The following is a 24,201-nucleotide window of genomic DNA, read 5'->3' on the forward strand; positions in this document are numbered from 1 at the left end:
GTAAAACACAAACAAAAGAATACAAGAAAACAAAACACAGACACTGTGAATAGAATACAAACAAAGAAAGCATACATTCAAACAACAACCATAACAGAGTAAATGCGCAACCAAGTATGATGCATGTCTAGCCCTAGTGTAGGTAATGAGCTCATTTGTCGGTTTCTACCTGCTTCCTCTCCATGGTTACAGAAGGAGATCCTTGAGTCTTAAACACAAGGTTGCCCTCATTCAGTTGAAGGACTAGTTCTCCTTTGTCCACATCAATCACAGCTCTTGTTGTGGCTAGGAAGGGTCTTCCAAGGATGATGGACTCATCCTCTTCCTTCCCAGTGTCTAGGATTATGAAATCAGCAGGGATGTAAAGGCCTTCAACCTTTACTAACACGTACTCTACTTGTCCATAAGCCTGTTTTCTTGAGTTGTCTGCCATCTCTAATGAGATTCTGGCAGCTTGCACCTTAAAGATCCCAAGTTTCTCCATTACAGAGAGTGGCATTAAGTTTATTCCAGACCCCAGGTCACACAGAGCCTTCTTAAAGGTCATGGTGCCTTTGGTACAGGGTATTAAGAATTTGCCAGGATCCTGTTTCTTTTGAGGTAATTTCTATCTATCCAATGCATTCAGTTCATTGGTGAGCAAGGGAGGTTTATCTTCCCAAGTCTCATTACCAAATAATTTGGCATTCAGCTTCATGATTGCACCAAGGTACTTAGCAACTTGCTCTTCAGTAATTTCTTCATCCTCTTCAGAGGATAAATACTCATCAGAGCTCATGAAGGGTAGAAGGAGGTTCAATGGAAATTCTATGGTCTCTAATTGAGCCTCAGATTCCTTTGGTTCCTCGAAGGGAAACTCCTTAGTGGTCACTGGACGTCCCAGGAGGTCTTCCTCACTAGGATTCACTTCTTCCTCTTCCCTTGTAGGTTCGGCCATGATGGTCAAATCAATGGCCTTGCACTCTCTCTTTGGATTTTCTTCTGTATTGCTTGGGAGAGTACTAGGAGGAGTTTTAGTGACTCTTTTACTCAGCTGGCCCACTTGTGCCTCCAAATTTCTAATGGAGGACCTTGTTTCATTCATGAAACTTACAGTGGCCTTAGATAGATCAGAGACTATATTCGCTAAGCTAGATGGATTCTGCTCAGAATTCTTTGTCTGTTGCTGAGTGGATGATGGAGAAGGTTTGCTATTGCTAAACCTGTTTCTTCCACCATTATTAAAGCTCATGTCGGATCTCCGGATACTCATTCATTTTGAGCTTGAAAGGAACATCAGGGATCACTTTTTTCTTAGCCACAACTTCATAGAAGTGGTCTTGATGGACCTTTGAGATGAATCTCTTCATCTCCCATGACTCAGATGTGGAAGCAATTGCCTTCCCTTTCCTCTTTCTAGAGGTTTCTCTGGCCTTAGGTGCCATAAATGGTTATGGAAAAATAAAAAGCTATGCTTTTACCACACCAAACTTAAAATGTTTGCTCGTTCCCGAGCAAAAGAAGAAAGAAAGAAGGAGAAGAAGAAAAAGAATGGAGGAGATGGAGAGAGAAGGTGTATTTGGCCAAGGGTAAGAAGAGAGGGTTGTGTTGTGTGAAAATGAAGAAGGAAAGAAGGGTTTATATAGGGGTGGGATGGGATTTAGGGTTCGGCCATTAGGGATGGGTTTGGGAGGGAAAAGATTTTGAATTTTGTAGGTAGGTGGGGTTTGTGGGGAAGAGTGGATGGATGTGAATGGTGAAGAGGTGATGGGGAAGAGTGATTGAGGTGATTGGTGAAGGGTATTTGGGGAAGAGAGATATGAAGAAGGTGTGAAAAGGAGAGAAGAAGGTGGTGGGGATCCTGTGGGGTCCACAGATCCTATGAGATCCTGTGGGATTCACAGATCCAGTGGGGCCAAGGACTTAACATCCCTGCTCCAATTAGGCGTGTAAAACGCCCTTGCTGTGCAATCGTAGCGTTTAACGCCAGATTGCTGCTTGTTTCTGGCGTTAAACGCCCAAATGTAGCCTGTTTCTGGTGTTTAATGGCAGACAAATGCTTGTTTTTGGCGTTAAATGCCAGCTTGGTGCCTGTTTCTGGCATTAAACGCCAGACAGATGCTTGTTTCTGGCGTTTAAACGCCAGACTGCTCTCCTCCAGGGTGTGCTATTTTTAATGCTGTTTTTCATTCTGTGTTTGATTTTTCAGTAGTTTTTGTGACTCCACATGATCATCAACCTATTAAAACACGAAATAACACAAGGAAAATAAAATAGATATAATTAAATAACATTGGGTTGCCTCCCAATAAGCGCTTCTTTAACGTCAATAGCTTGACAATGAGCTCTCATGGAGCCTCACAGATGTTCAGAGCATTGTTGGAACCTCCCAACACAAAACTTAGAGTTTGACTGTGGGGGATCAACACCAAGCTTAGAGTTTGGTTGTGGCCTCCCAACACCAAACTTAGAGTTTGATTGTGGGGGCTTTGGTTGACTCTGCAGTGAGAGAAGCTTTTCATGCTTCCTCTCCATGGTTACAGAAGGAGATCCTTGAGTCTTAAACACAAGGTTTTCCTCATTCAGTTGAAGGACAAGTTCTCCTCTGTCCACATCAATCACAGCTCTTGCTGTGGCTAGGAAGGGTCTTCCAAGGATGATGGACTCATCCTCTTCCTTCCCAGTGTCTAGGATTATGAAATCAGCAGGGATGTAAAGGCCTTCAACCTTAACTAACACGTCCTCTACTTGTCCATAGGCCTGTTTTCTTGAGTTGTCTGCCATCTCTAATGAGATTCTGGCAGCTTGCACCTCAAAGATCCCAACTTTCTCCATTACAGAGAGTGGCATTAAGTTTATTCCTGACCCCAGGTCACATAGAGCCTTCTTAAAGGTCATGGTGCCTATGGTACATGGTATTAAGAATTGGCCAGGATCCTGTTTCTTTTGAGGTAATTTCTGCCTATCCAATGCATTCAGTTCATTGGTGAGCAAGGGAGGTTCATCTTCCCAAGTCTCATTACCAAATAATTTGGCATTCAGCTTCATGATTGCACCAAGGTACTTAGCAACTTGCTCTTCAGTAATTTCTTCATCCTCTTCAGAGGACAAATACTCATCAGAGCTCATGAAGGGCAAAAGGAAGTTCAATGGAATCTCTATGGTCTCTAATTGAGCCTCATATTCCTTTGGTTCCTCGAAGGGAAACTCCTTAGTGGTCACTGGACGTCCCAGGAGGTCTTCCTCACTAGGATTCACGTCCTCCTCTTCCCTTGTAGGTTCGGACATGATGGTCAAATCAATGGCCTTGCACTCTCTTTTTGGATTTTCTTCTGTATTGCTTGGGAGAGTACTAGGAGGAGTTTCAGTGACTCTTTTACTCAGCTGGCCCACTTGTGCCTCCAAATTTCTAATGGAGGACCTTGTTTCATTCATGAAACTTATAGTGGCCTTAAATAGATTAGAGACTATATTTGCTAAGCTAGATGGATTCTCCTCAGAATTCTCTTTCTGTTGCTGAGTGGATGATGGAAAAGGTTTGCTATTGCTAAACCTGTTTCTTCCACCATTATTAAAGCTCATGTCGGATCTCCGGATACTCATTCTTTTTGAGCTTGAAAGGAACCTCAGGGATTACCTTTTTCTTAGCCACAACTTCATAGAAGTGGTCTTGATGGACCTTTGAGATGAATCTCTCCATCTCCCATGACTCAGAGGTGGAAGCAATTGCCTTCCCTTTCCTCTTTCTAGAGGTTTATCTGGCCTTAGGTGGCATAAATGGTTATGGAAAAACAAAAAGCTATGCTTTTACCACACCAAACTTAAAATTTTTGCTCGTCCCCGAGCAAAAGAAGAAAGAAAGAAGGAGAAGAAGAAAAAGAATGGAGGAGATGGAGGGAGAAGGTGTATTCGGCCAAGGGTAAGAAGAGAGGGTTGTGTTGTGTGAAAATGAAGAAGGAAAGAGGGCTTTATATAGGGGTGGGATGGAATTTAGGGTTCGGCCATTAGGGTTGGGTTTGGGAGGGAAGAGATTTTGAATTTTGTAGGTATGTGGGGTTTATGAGGAAGAGTGGATGGATGTGAATGGTGACGAGGTGATGGGGAAGAGTGATTGAGGTGATTGGTGAAGGGTATTTGGGGAAGAGAGATATGAAAATGGTGTGAAAAGGAGAGAAGAAGGTGGTGGGGATCCTGTGGGGTCCACAGATCCAGTGGGGCCAAGGACCTAACATCCCTGCTCCAATTAGGCGTGTAAAACGCCCTTGCTGTGCAATCCTAGCGTTTAACGCCAGATTGCTGCTTGTTTCTGGCGTTTAACGCCAGGCAGATGCTTGTTTCTGGCGTTAAACGCCAGCTTGGTACCTGTTTCTGGCGTTTAAACGCCAGACTGCTCTCCTCCAGGGTGTGCTATTTTTAATGCTGTTTTTCATTCTGTTTTTGATTTTTCAATAGTTTTTGTGACTCCACATGATTATCAACCTAATAAAACATGAAATAACACAAGGAAAATAAAATAGATATAATTAAATAACATTGGGTTGTCTCCCAATAAGCGCTTCTTTAACGTCAATAGCTTGACAGTGAGCTCTCATGGAGCCTTACAGATGTTCAGAGCATTGTTGGAACCTCCCAACACCAAACTTAGAGTTTGACTGCGGGGGTTCAACACCAAGCTTAGAGTTTGGTTGTGGCCTCCCAACACCAAACTTAGAGTTTGATTGTGGGGACTTTGGTTGACTCTGCAATGAGAGAAGCTTTTCATGGTTCCTCTCTATGGTTACAGAAGGAGATCCTTGAGTCTTAAACACAAGGTTGTCCTCATTCAGTTGAAGGACTAGTTCTCCTCTGTCCACATCAATCACAGCTCTTGCTGTGGCTAGGAAGGGTCTTCCAAGGATGATGGACTCATCCTCTTCCTTCCCAGTGTCTAGGATTATGAAATCAGCAGGGATGTAAAGGCCTTCAACCTTTACTAACACGTCCTCTACTTGTCCATAAGCCTGTTTTCTTGAGTTGTCTGCCATCTATAATGAGATTCTAGCAGCTTGCACCTCAAAGATCCCAAGTTTCTCCATTACAGAGAGTGGCATTAAGTTTATTCCTGACCCCAGGTCACACAGAGCCTTCTTAAAGGTCATGGTGCCTATGGTACAGGGTATTAAGAATTTGCCAGGATCCTGTTTCTTTTGAGGTAATTTCTGCCTATCCAATGCATTCATTTCATTGGTGAGCAAGGGAGGTTCATCCTCCCAAGTCTCATTACCAAATAATTTGGCATTCAGCTTCATGATTGCACCAAGGTACTTAGCAACTTGCTCTTCAGTAATTTCTTCATCCTCTTCAGAGGACGAATACTCATCAGAGCTCATGAAGGGCAGAAGGAGGTTCAATGGAATCTCTATGGTCTCTAATTGAGCCTCAGGAGGTCCCAGGAGGTCTTCCTCACTAGGATTCACGTCCTCCTCTTCCCTTGTAGGTTCGGCCATGATGGTCAAATCAATGGCCTTGCACTCTCTTTTTGGATTTTCTTCTGTATTGCTTGGGAGAGTACTAGGAGGAGTTTCAGTGACTCTTTTACTCAGCTGGCCCACTTGTGCCTCCAAATTTCTAATGGAGGACCTTGTTTCATTCATGAAACTTACAATGGCCTTAGATAGATCAGAGACTATATTTGCTAAGCTGGATGGATTCTGCTCAGAATTCTCTGTCTGTTGCTGAGTGGATGATGTAAAAGGTTTGCTATTGCTAAACCTATTTCTTCCACCATTATTAAAGCCTTGTTGAGGCTTTTGTTGATCCTTCCATGAGAAATTTGGATGATTTCTCCATGAAGGATTATAGGTGTTTCCATAGGGTTCACCCATGTAATTCACCTCTGCTATTGCAGGGTTCTCAGGATCATAAGCTTCTTCTTCAGAAGATGCCTCTTTAGTACTGTTGGATGATTCCTTCAATCCATTCAGACTCTGAGAGATCATATTGACTTGTTGAGTCAATATTTTATTCTGAGCCAATATGGCATTCAGAGTATCAATTTCAAGAACTCCCTTCCTTTGAGGCGTCCCATTACTCACAGAATTCCTTTCAGAAGTGTACATGAACTGGTTATTTATAACCATGTCAATGAGTTCTTGAGCTTCTGCAGGCGTTTTCTTTAGGTGAATGGATCCACCTGCAGAATGGTCCAATGACATCTTAGATAATTCAGACAGACCATCATAGAATATATCCAGGATGGTCCATTCTGAAAGCATGTCAGAAGGACACTTTTTGGTCAGTTCTTTATATCTCTCCCAAGCTTCATAGAGGGATTTACCTTTCTTTTGTCTGAAGGTTTGAACATCCACTCTAAGCTTGCTAAGCTTTTGAGGAGGAAAGAACTTGGCTAAGAAAGCCGTGACCAGCTTATCCCAAGAGTTCAGGCTGTCTTTAGGTTGAGAGTCTAACCATATTCTAGCTCTGTCTCTTACAGCAAATGGGAAAAGCATAAGCCTGTAGACCTCGGGATCAACTCCATTGGTCTTAACAGTATCACAGATCTGCAAGAATTCAGTTAAGAACTGGAAAGGATCTTCTGATGGAAGTCCATGAAACTTGCAGTTCTGTCATCAGAGAAACTAATTAAGGCTTTAGCTCAAAATTGTTTGCTCCAATGGCAGGGATTGAGATGCTTCTTCCATGTAAATTGGAATTTGGTGCAGTAAAGTCACCAAGCATCTTCCTTGCATTGTTATTATTTTCGGCCATGTTTCCTTCTTTTTTAAAAATTTCTGTCAAATTTTCTCCAGAGAGTTGTGCTTTAGCTTCCGTTAGCTTCCTCTTCAGAGTTCTTTCAGGTTCAGGATTAGCTTCAACAAGAATGTTCTTGTCCTTGTTCCTGCACATATGAAAAAGAAGAGAACAGAAAATATGAAATCCTCTATGTCACAGTATAAAGATTCCTTTATGTGAGTATAAGAAGAGAAGAATAGATGAAGGAAAAGATAAGAATCCAAACACATGGGAGAGGAATGGGTTTGAATTCTTGGGTGAAAGAGGGGTGTTAGTAGATAAATACATAATTAGAAGGAGGTGAGAGAGAAGAATTTTCGAAAATTAAATAAATTAAAATAAAAAAATTATTTTTGTTTTTAATTTAAAATTAAAATTAAAATTCGAAAATTAAGAAAGGAAAATTGAATCAAATTAAATTAAATTTAAAACAATTAGTTAATTTAAAAAGGAATTTTGAAAAAGAGGAAGGTGATTTTCGAAAATTAGAGAGAGAATTAGTTAGGTAGTTTTGAAAAAGATATGATTGAAACAAAAAGATAGGATTAGTTTGAAAAAGATTTGAAAATCAATTTTAAAAAGATAAGAAGTTAGAAAAGAAGTTAGAAAAGATTTTGAAATTGATTTTTTAAAAAATGTGATTGAAACTTATTTTGAAAAAGATTTTAAAAAGAAATTTAAAAAGATTTGATTTTAAAAATTAAAGTTGATTACTTGACTAACAAGAAACAAAAAGATATGATTTTGAAATTTAAAGATTGAACCTTTCTTAATAGGCAAGTAACAACTTGAAATTTTTTGAATCAATCACATTTAATTGTTAGTAAAGATTTTGAAATTATGAAACAAAATAAGAAAAAAATTTTTGAAAATCAATTTGAAATTTTCGAAAATATGAAAGAAAAAAATGAAAAAGATTTGATTTTTGAAAAATATTTGAAAAAGATAAGATTTTTAAATTGAAAATTTGATTTGAATCATAAGAAACAACTAGATTTTAAAAATTTTTGAAAAAGTCAACTCAAATTTTCGAATTTTATGAGAAGAAAAAGAGAAAGATATTTTTTTGATTTTTGAATTTTTAATGATGAGAGAGAAAAGCATCAAAAAGACTCAATGCACGAAAATTTTGGATCAAAACAAATGATGCATGCAAGAACACTATGAATGTCAAGATGAACACCAAGAACACTTTGAATGTCAAGATGAACACCAAGAACTTATTCTTGAAAATTTTGAAGAAAAGAAAAATATGCAAGACACCAAACTTAGAAATTTTCAATAATTAGACACTAACAAATTAAAAATGCATATGGAAAACAAGAAAAGACACCAAACAAGAAATTTTAAAGATCAAACAAGGAGACTTACCGAGAACAACTTGAAGATCATGAAGAACACCATGCATGAGTTTTCAAAAAGTGCAAGAAAATTATAAAAACATGCAATTGACACCAAACTTAAAAATTGACACAAGACTCAAACAAGAAACACAAAATTATTTTTGGTTTTATGATTTTATTAAATTTTTTTTTTCGAAAATTCTTTTGAAAAAGAAAATAAGGATTTCAAAATTTTTAATAGGAATTCCAGGAATCTTGCAATGTTAGTCTAAAGCTCCGGTCCAGGAATTAGACATGACTTACTAGCCAGCCAAGCTTTCAGTGAAAGCTCCAGTCCAAAACACTAGACATGGCCAATGGCCAGCCAAGCTTCAGCAGATATTGATACCTCCCATGTATACAACAACTATGTGTGTAACTGCCAAATGGGTGAAGATCAACAAGCTCTTGTGATGATAAGTTGAAACCCCGGTCCAAAAGATTAGACATGACTTACAGCCAGCCAGGATTCAATAGATCATCATGAAACACTAGAATTCATTCTTAAAAATTCTGAAGAACATAGAATAATTAATTTTTGAATTTTTTTTGTATTATTTTCGAAAATAAGAAATAAAAAGCTTGAAAATAAAATAAAATTACCTAATCTAAGCAACAAGATGAACCGTCAGTTGTCCAAACTCGAACAATCCCCGGCAATGGCGCCAAAAACTTGGTGCACAGAAATCGTGACGGTTCATTCCTTGGTAATGGCACTAAAAACTTCGCACAACTAACCAGCAAGTGCACTGGGTCGTCCAAGTAATAAACCTTACGTGAGTAAGGGTCGATCCCACGGAGATTGTCAGCTTGAAGCAAGCTATGGTCATCTTGCAAATCTCAGTCAGGCAGATTCATATGGTTATGGATATTTGATAATTAATATATAATTAAAATATAATTAAAATATAAATAAAATGTAAATTAAAGATAGAGATACTTATGTAATTCATTGGTGAGAGTTTCAGATAAGCGTATGAAGATGCTTGCTCCTCCTGAACCTCTGCCTTCCTATTGTCTTCATCCAATCATTCATACTCCTTTCTATGGAAAGCTGTATGCTAGGCATCACCGTTGTCAATGGCTACATCCTGTCCTCTCAGTGAAAATGGTCCAATGCGTTGTCACTGCATGGCTAATCATCTGTCGGTTCTCGATCATACTGGAATAGGATCCATTGATCCTTTTGCGTCTATCACTACGCCCAACACTCGCGGGTTTGAAGCTCTTCGCAGCCATCCCTTCCCAGATCCTACTCGAAATACCATAGACAAGGTTTAGACTTTCCGGATCTCAAGAATGGCCTTCCATGGATTCTAACTTATACCACGAAGACTCTGATTAAGGAATCCCAGAGATACTCATTCAATCTAAGGTAGAACAGAAGTGGTTGTCAGGCACGCGTTCATAGGTTGGGAATGATGATGACTGTCACAATCATCACATTCATATTAAGGTGCGAATGAATATCTTAGAATCGGAATAAGCTTGAATTGAATAGAAAAACAATAGTACTTTGTATTAATTCATGAGGAACAGCATAGCTCCACACCTTAATCTATGGTGTGTAGAAACTCTACCGTTGAAAATACATAAGAACAAGGTCCAGGCATGGCCGAGTGGCCAGCCCCCATAAAGGTCTAAGATAGCATAAAACTGATCAAAGATGTCTAATACAATAGTAAAAGGTCCTATTTATATCAGACTAGTTACTAGGGTTTACAGAAATGAGTAAATGATGCAGAAATCCACTTATGGGGCCCACTTGGTGTGTGCTTGGGCTAAGCATTGAGCTTTACACGTGTAGAGGCATCTCTTGGAGTTGAACGCCAGTTTGTAACCTGTTTCTGGCGTTTAACTCCACTTTGCAACCTGTTTCTGGCGTTTAACTCCAAAATGCAACATGGAACTGGCGTTGAACGCCAGTTTGCGTCGTCTAAACTCGAGAAAAGTATGGACTATTATATATTGATGGAAAGCCTTGGATGTATACTTTCCAACGCAATTGAGAGCGCGCCATTTGGAGTTCTGTAGCTCCAGAAAATTCACGTTGAGTGCAGGGAGGTCAAAATCCAGCAGCATCTGCAATCCTTCTTCAGCCTCTGAATCTGATTTTTGCTCAAGTCCCTCAATTTCAGCCAGAAAATACCTGAAATCACAGAAAAACACAAACTCATAGTAAAGTCCAGAAATGTGATTTTTTATCAAAAACTAATAAAAATGTACTAAAAACTAACTAAATCATACTAAAAATTATGTAAAAATAATGCCAAAAAGCGTATAAATTATCTGCTCATCATTCATTAATTCTGTGTTGTTTAGCAGATAAATAGCAGAATACCGAGAAGCAGCAAATAGAAGAAATAGATAACTAGAGAAAATAAAGAAAATAGAAAGCAAAACACAAACAAAAGAATACAAGAAAACAAAACACAGACACAGTGAATAGAATACAAACAAAGAAAGCATACATTCAAACAACAACCATAACAGAGTAAATGCGCAACCAAGTATGATGCATGTCTAGCCCTAGTGCAGGTAATGAGCTCATTTGTCGGTTTCTACCTGCTCCCGACGTAACCCGAAGCAGCTGAAACGGGTATGATTTTTCAGTCAGCATAGGTACAGTTCTCACTAACCGACGTATGCGTCATATCCTCTGTAAGCAGACTCTGCCTTACAGGTGGCGGCATTCCAGCCGTGTATGAAATCATATCCTCTATAAGCAATTCTTGCATTATAGGTGCGGCATTCTAGCCGTGTATGAATTAATATCCTCTGCAAGTGATCCCAGGTTATCAGTTGCAGGTATAGCTCTCAATAGCTGTGTAGCACTGGAAAACGCTCTGTGGTCGTACCACTATCTATCTAACTACCTTCACGCAGCAGATCATCATATAATCATTCTCATTACCATCATTCATTATCATTCTCATTATTCATCGTCACTTTCACATTCTTATGCAGTACCTCTTTCTTTCTCTGTTCAATCATATTGTACAAACTTTACATCTTCCACTTTTACAATATGTCGGCTCAAACCATTTCTCTTTATCATATTACTCTTTTCCCTTTGTATCTCTTTACTCTGTTCTGGTTTCTCTTTTCTCTGTATCTCTTTACTTTTCTCTGATTACTCTTTCTTTTGTATCTATATCACTCTTTTTCTCTTTATCTCTTTACTCTACTCTGGTTACTCTGTTCTCTGTGTTACTTTATTCTGCTCTGATTTCTTTGCTTAACGTATGTATTTAAAGCTTATGTAAATTTCGGTATGAATAGTTAGCCTGTCCCAAGTATAGGTTCATTAAGTCTATACTGAAACAGTTTAACTTTTCATATAATACCTAACCCTAGTCGCAACTCAAGGACTAACTATGTTGCCTTAGTTCGTTCACTAGTCTCTGTCTGTTTTTCTGTCGTTAAAACTTTACAGACTTTTCTTTGTTTTTTTTATCTTTTCTTTAACTTTTTATCTTTCTTTTATCTTTGCCTCACTAATATGTTATTACCACTCCCTAAGTGTTTTATGAAGGTAATTATGAGATTCTGCGCTTAAGGTTGTTTTTCTAAAGTTTTTACAGAAAACTGCCTTTTTTGCATTATTTTATTATTTTTATTTAAATATTATTTTTAATTAAATATTATTATTTAATATTCTATTATTATTTATTATTTTATTAATATATTTTCGAAAATTACCCTACTTTAACTTTTAACCTTTAAAATTCACTTTTTACCACTCGTAACTTTTAATATTTCTACTTTAACCACCCTAACTTTCAGAAATTACCAAATAACCCCCCAACCACCAAAAATTTTACTTCCTTGCCCTTTTTAAGATCTAAAGCCTGTTCTTCCATGTTCTTCATCTCATTCAAAGTGTTCTTCATGTTCTTGGTATATTCTTCAAATTCTTTCTCTGTTTTTACCCGTTTTCCAGTCTTTTCAGCAACCGATTTTTACTATAATTCATAATAAATTTGCAGCCACCAAAACCCCATCTTTTCCACAAGATTTCAACACAAATTGAACCCCAATTTAAGCTCTAGGGTTCATTTTTCCAGCAGCTCCAAGAACACAAACTCAAAGCTTGAATTTCATCAAATTTCATCATATTTGCACCAAAATCTCAACAAGAATCACTCATATAAATCATCAATTTCAAGCACAGCCAAACCATATCATAATTACACAACTCAAACACAATCAATCAAGATTGAATTCGTCAAACCCTACCTAGTTTTGCTGCTCCTAATTCGGTTATACTTTCAGGTGGTCCTTAAGCACTTTTTCCTCCTAAATCACATCAAGAACAACTTTAAATCCAAAAACCCTCAACTGACCAAATCTTGCTCAGCACATTAGGAAGGGATATCTCACCTTAGACTTGTTGGAAATTAACGTTTCTTGTCCCTCAAGTCAAGTTAAGCATGATTCCTAAGGAAGAACATCAAGAAAACACATGTTTAAGCATGTTTCCTTGAAAAACGAATTGAAGAGGGAGGGAGACAGTCATCTCACCTTATTTCTAGACTTGATAAGTTACATGGTTATGTAGAGGAAGAAGAGAGGATCATTTTGGTGAAATCGGAGTTTTGATTTGAGTTTTAGTTCAGAAGAAATCAAGCTTTGAAGATTAAGTGTTCATGAAAGTTTCTCTCTTTTCTCTCTTGATGATTTTCGGCCACAATGAGCAAATGAGGAAGCCTTGGGGGGTTTTGGGGGTGTAGGGTGAGTTGTGATTGGTTGGCTTGGAGGTGGATTAAAATAATATTAAAATATTTCAGGTGTATAACTACTAAAACTAGATGTATTGGAACACTTGTAAAAATATCTCTAAAAATTATTTTATGAGATACTAGCATAAATGACACTAGTAACATATTTATTATGAGATTAAAACATGTATAATGATGCCTTAGCATTGCTAAAGTCATCAGAGAGTGCTGGTGCTAAGCTACACCAGTAAACTGTGAACCCGGTTAAACCGATTTTCTGTTTTTAACTAAAACTAACTAGGTAACCTTATAATATCATTCAAGAAGATTCTAATACTAATATAATGATAATATTATCCTATTACCTCTCTTCTCTCATGAATCAAGTCTGGTTCGTTAAACTGAGACTATTTACGAAAAATAGAATCAAAACTCCTAACCGATACGGTTCAAAAACTAGGTTCTTCGTGACTGCATTATCGAGCTTGCCTCGGAAAAGGTTCTAGCTTAAAGATGACATAATGACAATGAGGATTGAGATACTTGATGATATATCAAAGGTTTTCCCCTTACTGACCTTCTGGAGAAATCTGTACTTTAAGAAAAGATCTCGCGTACTCAAAAACCGGGGTTGTTACAATGGGTACAGTACTATCAACAAATCCTATGATCATTTTAAGATTTTTAATGTATTTATTTTAAGGGTATATATGCTTGTGCTTGATATTATTTTTTCTTCTTAAACAGAATGCTACATTGAAGCACTATACACAATACCAGCCTTTTGACTTGTGTAGTTATGTAATGGATCTCTATCAACTTTGTTGCAACAATCCTAACTCCAATTTGCCTGCAATTAGGGAAAAGTGTAGTCAGCACAAGGTATAAACATAAACATCTTTGCTTCTTGAGTGGGTGCTGCTATGATTTGTTGTTCCCTTGTCTAATAATTTCCTCTTAACTCATAGATATGTTGAATTTGTGTTTTTGGTACAAAAATGTGGCCAAGAAGTATTGCTCTCCCTCAATACCTTCAGAATATTTTCAGAATTGAGGAAAGATACAGTTGAATTGCCGGTTCTCAAGAGAGAAGGCCACTCTTCTCTTATCATTGTATATGTAGTTACCGTTTTTCCCACCTTGATTAGAAGAGTTCTTGTTGTATCTGCTTTTCATTTGATGTGGCATGTTGTTTTTGCCTTCATTTTTTTCAATACATATATGTAATATACATAAATATAAATTTATTTGTATTAGAATCCATTTTCCATTTCATCTTTATATGATTTTCAATAATTATTGACATTCGATTTTAATAAATAGTTATCTATCTTTGATTATTCATATATTTTATTGAATTAGAGTTATATTTAAAAATTAAATTTTAATAGTGATATATGTGAAATTTAGTTAAAATTTATAATTAGAAAGCAGCAGTAGCGACTGATTTAGCAACCGATTTTAGAATTTTGAAGTTAGCTGTTAGCGACCGATTTAGCGACTGAAAAATTAGCGACCGATTTAGTAACCAAAATATCAGTTTCCATTTAGCGACCCAATACCTCAGCAACCGATTTAGTGACCGAAATATTGGTTGCTATTTAGCGACCGATCTTATTAGCGACCGATTTAGCGACCAAAATTATTTTTATGGTTAGGTGGCCTTGTTTGAAAATCGGTCGCTAAAATTGGTCACTAAATATTAGCAACCAACATCAGTCGCTATTTTGAATTTAGCGACCAAGGTTTTAGTGACTACCAGAATTGGTCGCTAAATCGGTCGCGAAGCTGATGGCAAGTGATTTTCAAGAAAAATCGGTAGCTAAATCCGTCGCTATTCCGATAATTTCTTGTCATGTATAAGTTTATTTATTTATTTTTTCAACAGTTAGAATTGAGATTCGAATCCAAAACTTCTAGGTGAGAATGGGGAGACTATGTCATTCGAGTTATGAAGCAAAGATACATTATATTCAAAGCATTCTTTTTCTTCATGAATAATTCTAAATCTTATATTCAATTTATTAAATCATCTTTAATTTTATTACTTTTTCCAAATTATTAATTTATACTTTTATTATATTCCTTCATTGTATCACACACTATTATTTCTCTTACTATTATTCTTTATACACATATCTGTCATTGTCTCAGCGTAACTGTTATATTACCTTGTTCTCCTTTGTCTTTTTTTTCTCCTCCCACTTTTTCTTCACCGAATTGTAATTATTTATCACCAAGTACTATTATCACAATTTTCAATCTGATCTATCACTTTGATCTATAACCATCCATTATGTTAACTTTTATGAGTTGTTAAAGTGTTATTAAAAGAATTTGCTTTTGTCTCTTTTGAATATCTAGATGTATAAAAATAATAATTTTTTATTGACGTGCGTGTTAAGTAATTTTATTGTTCTATTAATAAAAAATTTAAGACATAAAGCATTAAAAAATTTTGTTCAAATTATCAAAATTTAATGTTAGTAATCCGAAAAACTAATATCAAAATATATTAATTTTAACTAATATAATAAAAATAGTATATTATTGTAAGTTTTTAACTAATAATTATAAATTTAAATTAAAATTTAATATAATACCTTAAAACAGATGGTTGTCATTACTTTTCATATTTGACTGCTATTATATAAATTTCATGTTTGCTTTATTGTGCACATTAATTAAACTATACTTTATTATTTTATTTTGTATATTTTGAAATAATGCGACCGTAATATAAGGATGACATTAGTTTTTATAACTAATATTAATCTTTTTACTATTTTATTTGTCATTTAAATACTATTCATAAAAAATAATTACTTAAAGTAAAATACTATATAAAGAAAGATAGGAAACTTTTGAATTAATCATTCGGGTTTGTTTCTTAATTCTCACTTGATATTACTCAAATTTAATAGGTTGATGGTGGTGATTCTTTTTATTAGTTAAAAAATTTTAACACCCCCTCTCTCTCTCTTGGTTTCTTAATTTTATTAAATAGTTTTTTTAGGTCAAAATATTGTTAACTTCCTCTATAATAGGTATTTTTTAAATTATCTAATGCATAAAATATCACATATTTTCATTTTATCTTAAAAGTTTCATATTTTTTTTATATCAAAGCATTACGGTTTATTATATTATTATATATTATTTTTGTACAACAAAATAAAAGGTAAAACTTTATATCTTTTTTGTTACTTATTTTATTTTATTTTGGCTATTTAAATTAGCATGTATATGATCAACATATTTTCTATTAGTTATGCAATATTTTTACAATATTTTTTCAGTTCTAATCAATATGCATTTAAAAAATTATCTTTAAATCCTAAGTCATGTAATTCAAAGATCATTGGATTTTTTAAAATTTCAAAAAAATAAACACTTTCTGTGCGTTTGGCAGAGAGACAGAGACTGAGAGACAGAGACAGAGAGACAAGAATTAAAATAAGTCACAGTATTGTGTTTGGTATAAAATATCATTCCAAATAAAATACAGAGACTAAAATAAATGAAATGACCAAATTATCCCTACTAATTTAAAAAAAAAAAACCAAATCCAATCCTTCAGACAACCATTTCCCTGTCCTCCTTTCTCAATCCCTAATCTCCCGTCAGTTCACCCAATTTCGCCGCGTCAATCTCTTGCTTGGCGTCGAGTTCGCCATCGACGAGGAAGCCTTGCCACCGTTTCATCAATTCTGTCGTTTACGGTTCTCTCCATCTGTCTCTCTCTTTCTCTCTTGCTCTCTCTCACTTTCTTCTGTTGGTTTGCAGGGGCAATTTGGTTGCTAGTCATGCTGGAAACAGGGGCTATCCTCCGAATAAGGTATGTAAGTTGATGATTATGATCATTTTGATACCAAATTTCTGATGTTTCCTTGTCTTTGCAAAAGGGTAAAAATTTCAACAAAGGGCACATGTAAAAATTTGAATAGAACTGTTCTTATTATAGAGATGATTATTTTGAGTATGATAGAATTACATATATACTTGTAAGCAATCACTGGTTTCTCTGACTATTGCGTCAAGTTTTGTACTAAGTATGACCCTTCCTTTTCCAGGTTGTCTGTACTGAAGGACCAAACAGAGTCAGAGAATTAATTGCCATAGGCGCTTCATTTGATCATGGAGAAGATGGTAACTTGCATCTAGTGAGGGAAGGGGGTCATTCACATCGTCGAATTTTTCATGCTGTTGATATGACTGAAAAAGAAATTGAAAGGGCTCTGCTGAAGTCAGTTGTTAATAAAACTAATATTTTTTGTGTTTGAACACCATTTCGCTATAGATCTTCTCACTTGTCAGGTTTGCTTTCTCTGATATTATTTTATTTTTATACTAATGGTTTTGTACCGTATACCTTGCTGGTACCTCTCTCCAAGCATGTTGGTATTTGTCAAACATTTGAAGTTTTAAATTCATGTGCTCCATTCACTTGAAATTGTTGCTGTTCAAATTTTACTAGGTACATTTTGAATGTCTCAGTGCGTTCTAACTAAAAATCTAAAACATGCCACTGGTGTTGCAGGATGGATCTGATATCACTTGTGTTGGTATTGACACTCTGAATACTGAAACATTAGAGGTGGGGAAAGTGATTTTGTGCAATTGCTTGAGAAAGATGTTATTGCTATTGTTGAATATATTTCTGAATTTTCATCTTTTTAGTTTTTAGGTGGTAAGATTCCTTTCAAAGGTGACTTTGCTTGCATCTGGTAGAGCTGGACATATTTATCCCAAAACTACAAATCCTCTGGTAGACCTCTTTTCTATTAATAAGATAGTTATATCTTGAAAACTAAAGTTTACAAATAAACTACTGATTATTGTTACTTACTCATTTGCAACATCTTATTAATTTATTCTGACGATACACTATAAAGTTAGAAATAGCATGATTAAAATATAAACAGAATTAATAAGGTCTAGTTTAAGCTGAAATTGTTGATTGATTAAGTGGTTTTCTTTGTCCTTGTAAGTGTTAATTGATGGCAGTGAAGTGATCCATCTTATTCTGGTTGCACACTTAATATGTTGACTTGCTTATAGTGCATGACCTGCATTTTATGGTCTTATTTCTTTTAATTTAACTTGTTTATCTTTTTGTTATCGAAGGTGGCTACCGGAGATTGAATTGCCATGGCACACCGACCTCAAGCTGTGATTTCAAACATGGAGTAAGTAGATGAAGGCAAAAGGATACATAACTTATGCATCACAAAAGCAGTTGAAGGCAAAAGGAACTACATATTAAGTTATAGTGTTGGGTTTTAAATTGCAGCAGGAGTATTTCTGTGTAATTTGTTTGTATTAGTAAACATGTTGTAAAAGCATGTATATGAATGAATTAGATTGACTGATTTGTTGACATTAAATTCTTGAAATTAGATTGGTTGTTTTGGGAAATTCTTGTATTCTTTACCTAATTCTAAACAAAACACTGCAAAATCTGATCCAACTAAAAAGTTATATTATCATAATATCATACAAAGCACTTTATATAGATGGGAATAACAACTTACTAATAACATAGATGGAAGGACATTGAATTTAGCATATTGAACTCATTAACATAAATTCATGAAGCATTAGTTTGAATATTTAGTATCTAACATTACCTTGAAAGTTTATGAAGCAATAATTTGAAAAGTTAGAATCTAATAATAACTTGTGAATTAGGACATTTCACCTAATAATTTATTGAATTCATAAAAATAACTAAATCATCCTAATAAGTTAATGAATTCATAAAAATAACTACATAAAAATAACTAAATCATCCTAACTATGTTCAACAAAATTCATTAACTATAACCACTTATTCTAGTTGAGAATGGATCGCACATAACCACTTTTCTCAGAATCCTTCAAACCCCAGAAAACCTTTTCCATCTGTGCATTATTAGCAAACTTCACTGCAACCTGTACCACCTCATCGTTATCGAATCCAAGCTGTTCAAGCTTCTCACTGACCATGAACTTCTCATTCACCCCAGATATGGCATCAGCAAGAACTTGGGCATTCCTTCCTTGTTCAGAAGTCGAAAATTGCACCTGTTCAACCATCCTCTCTAGAATATCATTTTGCTTCCACTTCTTTCCCGAACTTCCGCTAGCTGCACAAGCATCAGAGTGTGAACCTGCTCCTTGTCCTTCATGAAAACTTACATTTGCTGACATTCCAAAATCGTCCAAACTTGGACAATGATCTTCCTCCTCCTCTTGAATTTGCTCCTGTGCGTCAAAACCACTGACTGCACCTGCACCCATGGCTCGATCCTTTCCGAACTAATCGGTGGAACAAAGGGAATGGCTTACCAGGAGTATAAAATTTGGTTGGGTGTGCCTGTGATGAAGAATACAGAAGTTAGTATACATATTCTAAAGTCACTAATAAAATAATTTCAAGTAAGTTTGTTAACAACCTTCATCCACGCATGAAGAACGTCTCTACTATCAACATCTACGCACTATTTTTCAGAATTCCACCCAAATTCACTGCATGCCAGCATCTCAGAGGCATATTGATACTTCTCCTTCAGTCGCTTATGCTTATTCTTGCAATGCTTGGCAGTTACCGTACAAGTTGGGAATGCTTCCAACATCTTCAAGGCTAATTTTTCAAAAGTTCCTGGTCTAAATTGTCCACAATCAGCTTTCAAACCATCAACAACACACTCCTCCATGAAACCAACAAATGCTTCAGTTTCTTCATCAGTCCACATGCGTTTGTCCATTGTCATCTAAGAAGAAATGTAACATGCAATAAGTTGTACAATCCATTAAAATCAAACATCACCTATGATAATAGAAATCTAACAATGCAATAATTAGTCATATTAATAATTATGAATATTACAAACAAGGCTTACAATAACCTTTTAAACATTTCAATGACAAAAAATCCAACAAAACAATGGAATGTCTTTCGCATACAAATTTAGCAATTACATCACAAGTTTCATGCCAAATTAAACCTGGAGATTCAAGTTAGGCCTATAATCTATCCTACTCCGTACGACTAGTTCGCCACTCTTCGTACATCTCAATTGTAATGTTGTCACGCCATTGTGTCCACTCATTCGTATTTTCAACCACATCGATCAACTCATCTGGTGCTTCCTCTTCGACGGGTAGAAATTCATCTAAGAAGCTAGTTTGCTCTTCCAGATCCATATCCATGTTCTTCCGAATAAAATTTTGCAACAGACAACAAGCAATTATGATCTGATTTTGTGTTTTTATAGGGTAAAAGCTAGGACTTCTTAAAATTGACCATCTCTTCTTAAGCAATCCAAAGCATCGCTCTATGATATTCCTAGCAGAAGAATGCTTTCTATTAAAATACTCCTGGTAGTTGCGAGGTGCACGTGTTCCTTGAGCCCACTCTCTAACATGATAGCGAGTGCCTCTATATGGTGCTAGGAACCCAGGACCATTTGTGTAACCCGCATCCACTAAATAGTAATTACCTATAAATATTACATACAAACAAAATAAGCTCTACAACTGTGCAGTCAAGCTTAATGTCAAAATCTAACTTATGACTTATAAATTAGATATTACCATGAGGTATCTTGAGACTATTACCACGAGTGATTGCATCTCGAAGTATTCTTGAGTCAGATGCCGATCCCTCCCATCCACTAAGTACATAAACAAAGCTCATATCTCGATTACACACTCCTAGGACATTAGTACATATTTTACCCTTCCTTGTTCGATATCTTGACTTATCAGACTCGGGGACTGTCACCTCTATATAAGTGCCATCTAATGCTCCCAAGCAACCCTATAATTCACAAAAAAATACAACTTTTAGATAGACATTCCTTCCAGGCTTAAAACAAATTACATACATAATCCATTTAGGTTTACCTTAAACATTCTCCATGTTGGGTCTATGCAATCCTCTTCAACTGTTGAGGCCTTGGCGAATAACAAGTTTTGCATACGTATAATAGCCTTTAAAACCTTATTGAAATACTTACTAACTGTTTCCCCAGACCTACAAAATCTAACTTGTAGACTACGGTTTTTCTTGTGATGAGCTAAGATAATTAAAAAAGTTACAACTTGTTCCGGCAAGCTTACTTGACCATCCTCACAAAGTCCTCCTTGGACTTGAAGCAACTCGCACAAATTAGCAAAGGCATTTGTGTTCATTCTTAACTCCCAAATACAATTCCTATCACCCTCACCAATAATACGCTCTAAAGCATCACGTCTAATTCTACTATTCATTCTTCCGCCTAATGACACTTCCCCACTACTTCTATTTCTAAAGTACACAAATAATGTAAGAACAAAGTTCAATATCAAATTATCTTGCTTCGATCTCATCGTTTCATAAAAAGAAACACATCGTTTAATAATCTCCGTCTGCTCCATTCCTTCTTAACAAAATCATTTCATACAAAATAAGCATAAACATTCAATTTACTCAAATCAAAATCTAAACTAGATATAATCATTCAATGTATTTTGTCACATGTACTTGAAATAAGAACAGGTCAATAGCCAAATAGCCAAATAGCCAAAGTAGTTCAATTTATAGCAATGGAATTAGTTACTTAATACATGCTATTGTCATTTTTGTCCATGTCAATTTCATGTGACTTGAAACGTGTCTTCATTTCAGCATAGAGGCAGGGGCAACTCTCATAATTAAAAACATTGATATTCAAATTTCAAACCAACCAAGTCAAAATCAATTCAATAAACCAGTAACATTGATTTATTTAATATATGGTTAGTACCATACCCACATCAACCTTATCACCCTTGTTTTGCATGCTGTACCTCTTTACAATCTCCCATGTATCGAAAAAATAATCAAATAATTCCATACTCCTAAGAAATTAGGAGTAATATTATTTGTACAACAAAAGTTAATAACTTTATTTAGAACACTAATTTTCTTCTGATGAGCGGATATTTTATACCCTTTTTGGGGATAATTTCATATAGTTTAGACTATGTTTTAGTTAGTTTTTAGTCTATTTCTAGTATTTTTTAGGAAAAATTCATATTTCTGGACTTTACTATGAGTTGTGTGTTTTTCTGTAATTTCAGGTATTTTTCTGGCTGAAATTGAAGGAGCTGAGCAAAAATCTGATTCAGGCTGAAAAAGGACTGCTAATGCTGTTGGATTCTGACTTCCCTGCACTCAAATTGGATTTTCTGGAGCTACAGAACTCGAAATGGCATGCTTCCAATTGCATTGGAAAGTAGACATCCAGGGCTTTCCAGAAATATATAATAGTCCATACTTTGCACAAGGATAGACGACGTAAACTGGCGTTCAACGCCAGTCCTCTGCCCAATTCTGGCGTCCAGCGCCAGAAAAGGATAAAAAACTGGAGTTGAACGCCCAAACTGGCACAAAAACTGGCGTTCAACTCCACAAATGGCCTCTGCACGTGAAAGTCTCAGCCCCAGCACACACCAAGTGGGCCCCAGCACACCAAGTGGGCCCCAGAAGTGGATCTCTGCATCATCCATCATAGTCCACTCATATTTTGTAACCCTAGGCTACTGGTTTAGTATTTAAACAACTTTTAGAGACTTATTTTGTATCTCATGACATTTCAGATCTAAACTTTGTATTCTCTGACGGCATGAGTCTGTAAACCCCATTGTTGGGGGTGTGGAGCTCTGCTGTGTCTCGATGAATTAATGCAAGTATTTCTGTTTTCCATTCAAACACGCTTGTTCCTATCTAAGATGTTCATTCGCGCTTAACTGTGATGGAGGTGATGATCCGTGACATTCATCACCTTCCTCAAACCATGAACGCGTGCCTGACAACCACCTCCGTTCTATATACGATTGAATGAGTATCTCTTAGATTCCTTAATCAGAATCTTCGTGGTATAAGCTAGAACTGATGGCAGCATTCATGAGAATCCGGAAAGTCTAAACCTTGTCTGTGGTATTCCGAGTAGGATTCAAGGATTGAATGACTGTGACGAGCTTCAAACTCCTGAAGGCTGGGCGTTAGTGAGAGACGCAAAAGGATAGTAAATCCTATTCCAACCGGATCGAGAACCAACTGGTGATTAGCCGTGCTGTGACAGAGCACGTGAGCGTAGTTTTCACTGGAAGGATGGAAGGTAGCCATTGACAACGGTGATCCACCAACACACAGCTTGCCATAGGGGGACGTGCGTGCGTGAACAAGAAGACAGAGGAAAGCAGAGATTCAGAAGACAAAGCATCTCCAAAACTCCAACATATTCTCCATTACTGCACAACAAGTAACTTTTAATTTATGCTCTACTGGTTACTCACAATTCAATTGATAAACATAGTTGACTTCCTGACTAAGATTTACAAGATAACCATAGATTGCTTCAAACCAACAATCTCCGTGGGATTCGACCCTTACTCACGTAAGGTATTACTTGGACGACCCAGTGCACTTGCTGGTTAGTGGTACGAGTTGTGAAAAGTGTGATTCACAATTCGTGCACCAAGTTTTTGGCGCCGTTGCCGGGGGTTGTTCGTGTTTGAACAACTGACGGATTATTCTGTTGCTTAGATTAGGAAAAATCTTTCTTTTTTTTTGGTTTAGAGTCTTTCATTATTTATCCCTTGTTAAAATACTTTAAACTTATAGCTCAGTTATTTAGAACGTGGTGTTTATGTTCATGATAATTGGCTATCATATTTTTTTAAAAACCTTTTTCAAAAATAATTTTTCTATTAAATCCTGTGCCAAACTTTAAGTTTGGTGTTTTCAAAAATAATCTTTCTTAAAATTTTTGAAGGTCCCATAACTCATTTGGCTAGAGCGTTAATCTGTGTTCTTGGTAATTGGGTTAGAATCTTTTATACTCTTTTCGAAACCTTCTTTTTCATAAATAATATTTTCTCTATTAAATTGTGTGCCAAACTTTAAGTTTGGTGTTTTCTTGTTGAATCCCCCTTTGTTTTCGAAAATTTTGGTGGTTTTCTAAAAAAAAAAATTTTAAGTTTGGTGTTCTTTCTTCATGTTCTTGTGTTCTTGTGAGTCTTCAAAGTGTTCTTGAGTTTTCCTTGTGTCTTGATCTTAAAATTTTTAAGTTTGGTGTTCCTTGGTGTTTTCCCTCCAAATTTTTCGAAAACAAGGAGCATTAGATCTAAAAATTTTAAATCTTGTACTATCTTATTGTTTTTCTCTCTCCTCACTAAATTCAAAAATATCTTTTCAAAATATCTCTTCTAACTTCCTAACTTCTTATCTTTTCAAAATTTGTTTCAACTAACTAACTAACTTTTTGTTTGTTTCTTAACTTTTTCAAAACTACCCAACTAACTCTCCCTCTCTCTAATTTTCGAAAATATCTTCCCTC

General features: G+C 35.9%; 1 protein-coding gene and 1 non-coding gene across 2 annotated transcripts; one reads left to right on the forward strand and one right to left on the reverse strand.

Moving 5' to 3' along the window:
• The first annotated feature begins 6,227 nt into the window (after positions 1-6,227).
• Positions 6,228-6,335, forward strand: LOC148555434 (small nucleolar RNA R71). The gene has a single exon (XR_015888248.1). It is a non-coding gene; the product is annotated as a small nucleolar RNA R71 (small nucleolar RNA).
• Positions 6,336-19,873: 13,538 nt separating this feature from the next.
• Positions 19,874-21,256, reverse strand: LOC107646745 (protein ANTAGONIST OF LIKE HETEROCHROMATIN PROTEIN 1-like). Its single transcript, XM_021105794.2, has 3 exons — positions 20,744-21,256; positions 20,432-20,657; positions 19,874-20,337 (listed from the first exon to the last, which is right to left on the reverse strand). The coding sequence occupies exons 1-3, from the start codon at positions 21,254-21,256 to the stop codon at positions 19,874-19,876; spliced, it is 1,203 nt and encodes a 400-aa protein (XP_020961453.2).
• Positions 21,257-24,201: the final 2,945 nt, after the last annotated feature.

Source organism: Arachis ipaensis, chromosome B6 (genome assembly GCF_059453495.1).
Source record: "Arachis ipaensis isolate K30076 ecotype BB chromosome B6, ASM5945349v1, whole genome shotgun sequence".
Taxonomy (NCBI): domain Eukaryota; kingdom Viridiplantae; phylum Streptophyta; class Magnoliopsida; order Fabales; family Fabaceae; genus Arachis; species Arachis ipaensis.

Excerpts from the sequence above, each read along its gene's own strand:
- LOC107646745 (XM_021105794.2), bottom strand. The coding sequence starts at position 21,256 with ATGGAGCAGACGGAGATTATTAAACGATGTGTTTCTTTTTATGAAACG. Across the intron at positions 20,658-20,743 it reads CAACATGGAGAATGTTTAAG|GGTTGCTTGGGAGCATTAGA; the intron begins GTAAACCTAAAT and ends TGTGAATTATAG. Across the intron at positions 20,338-20,431 it reads TAGTCTCAAGATACCTCATG|GTAATTACTATTTAGTGGAT; the intron begins GTAATATCTAAT and ends TAATATTTATAG.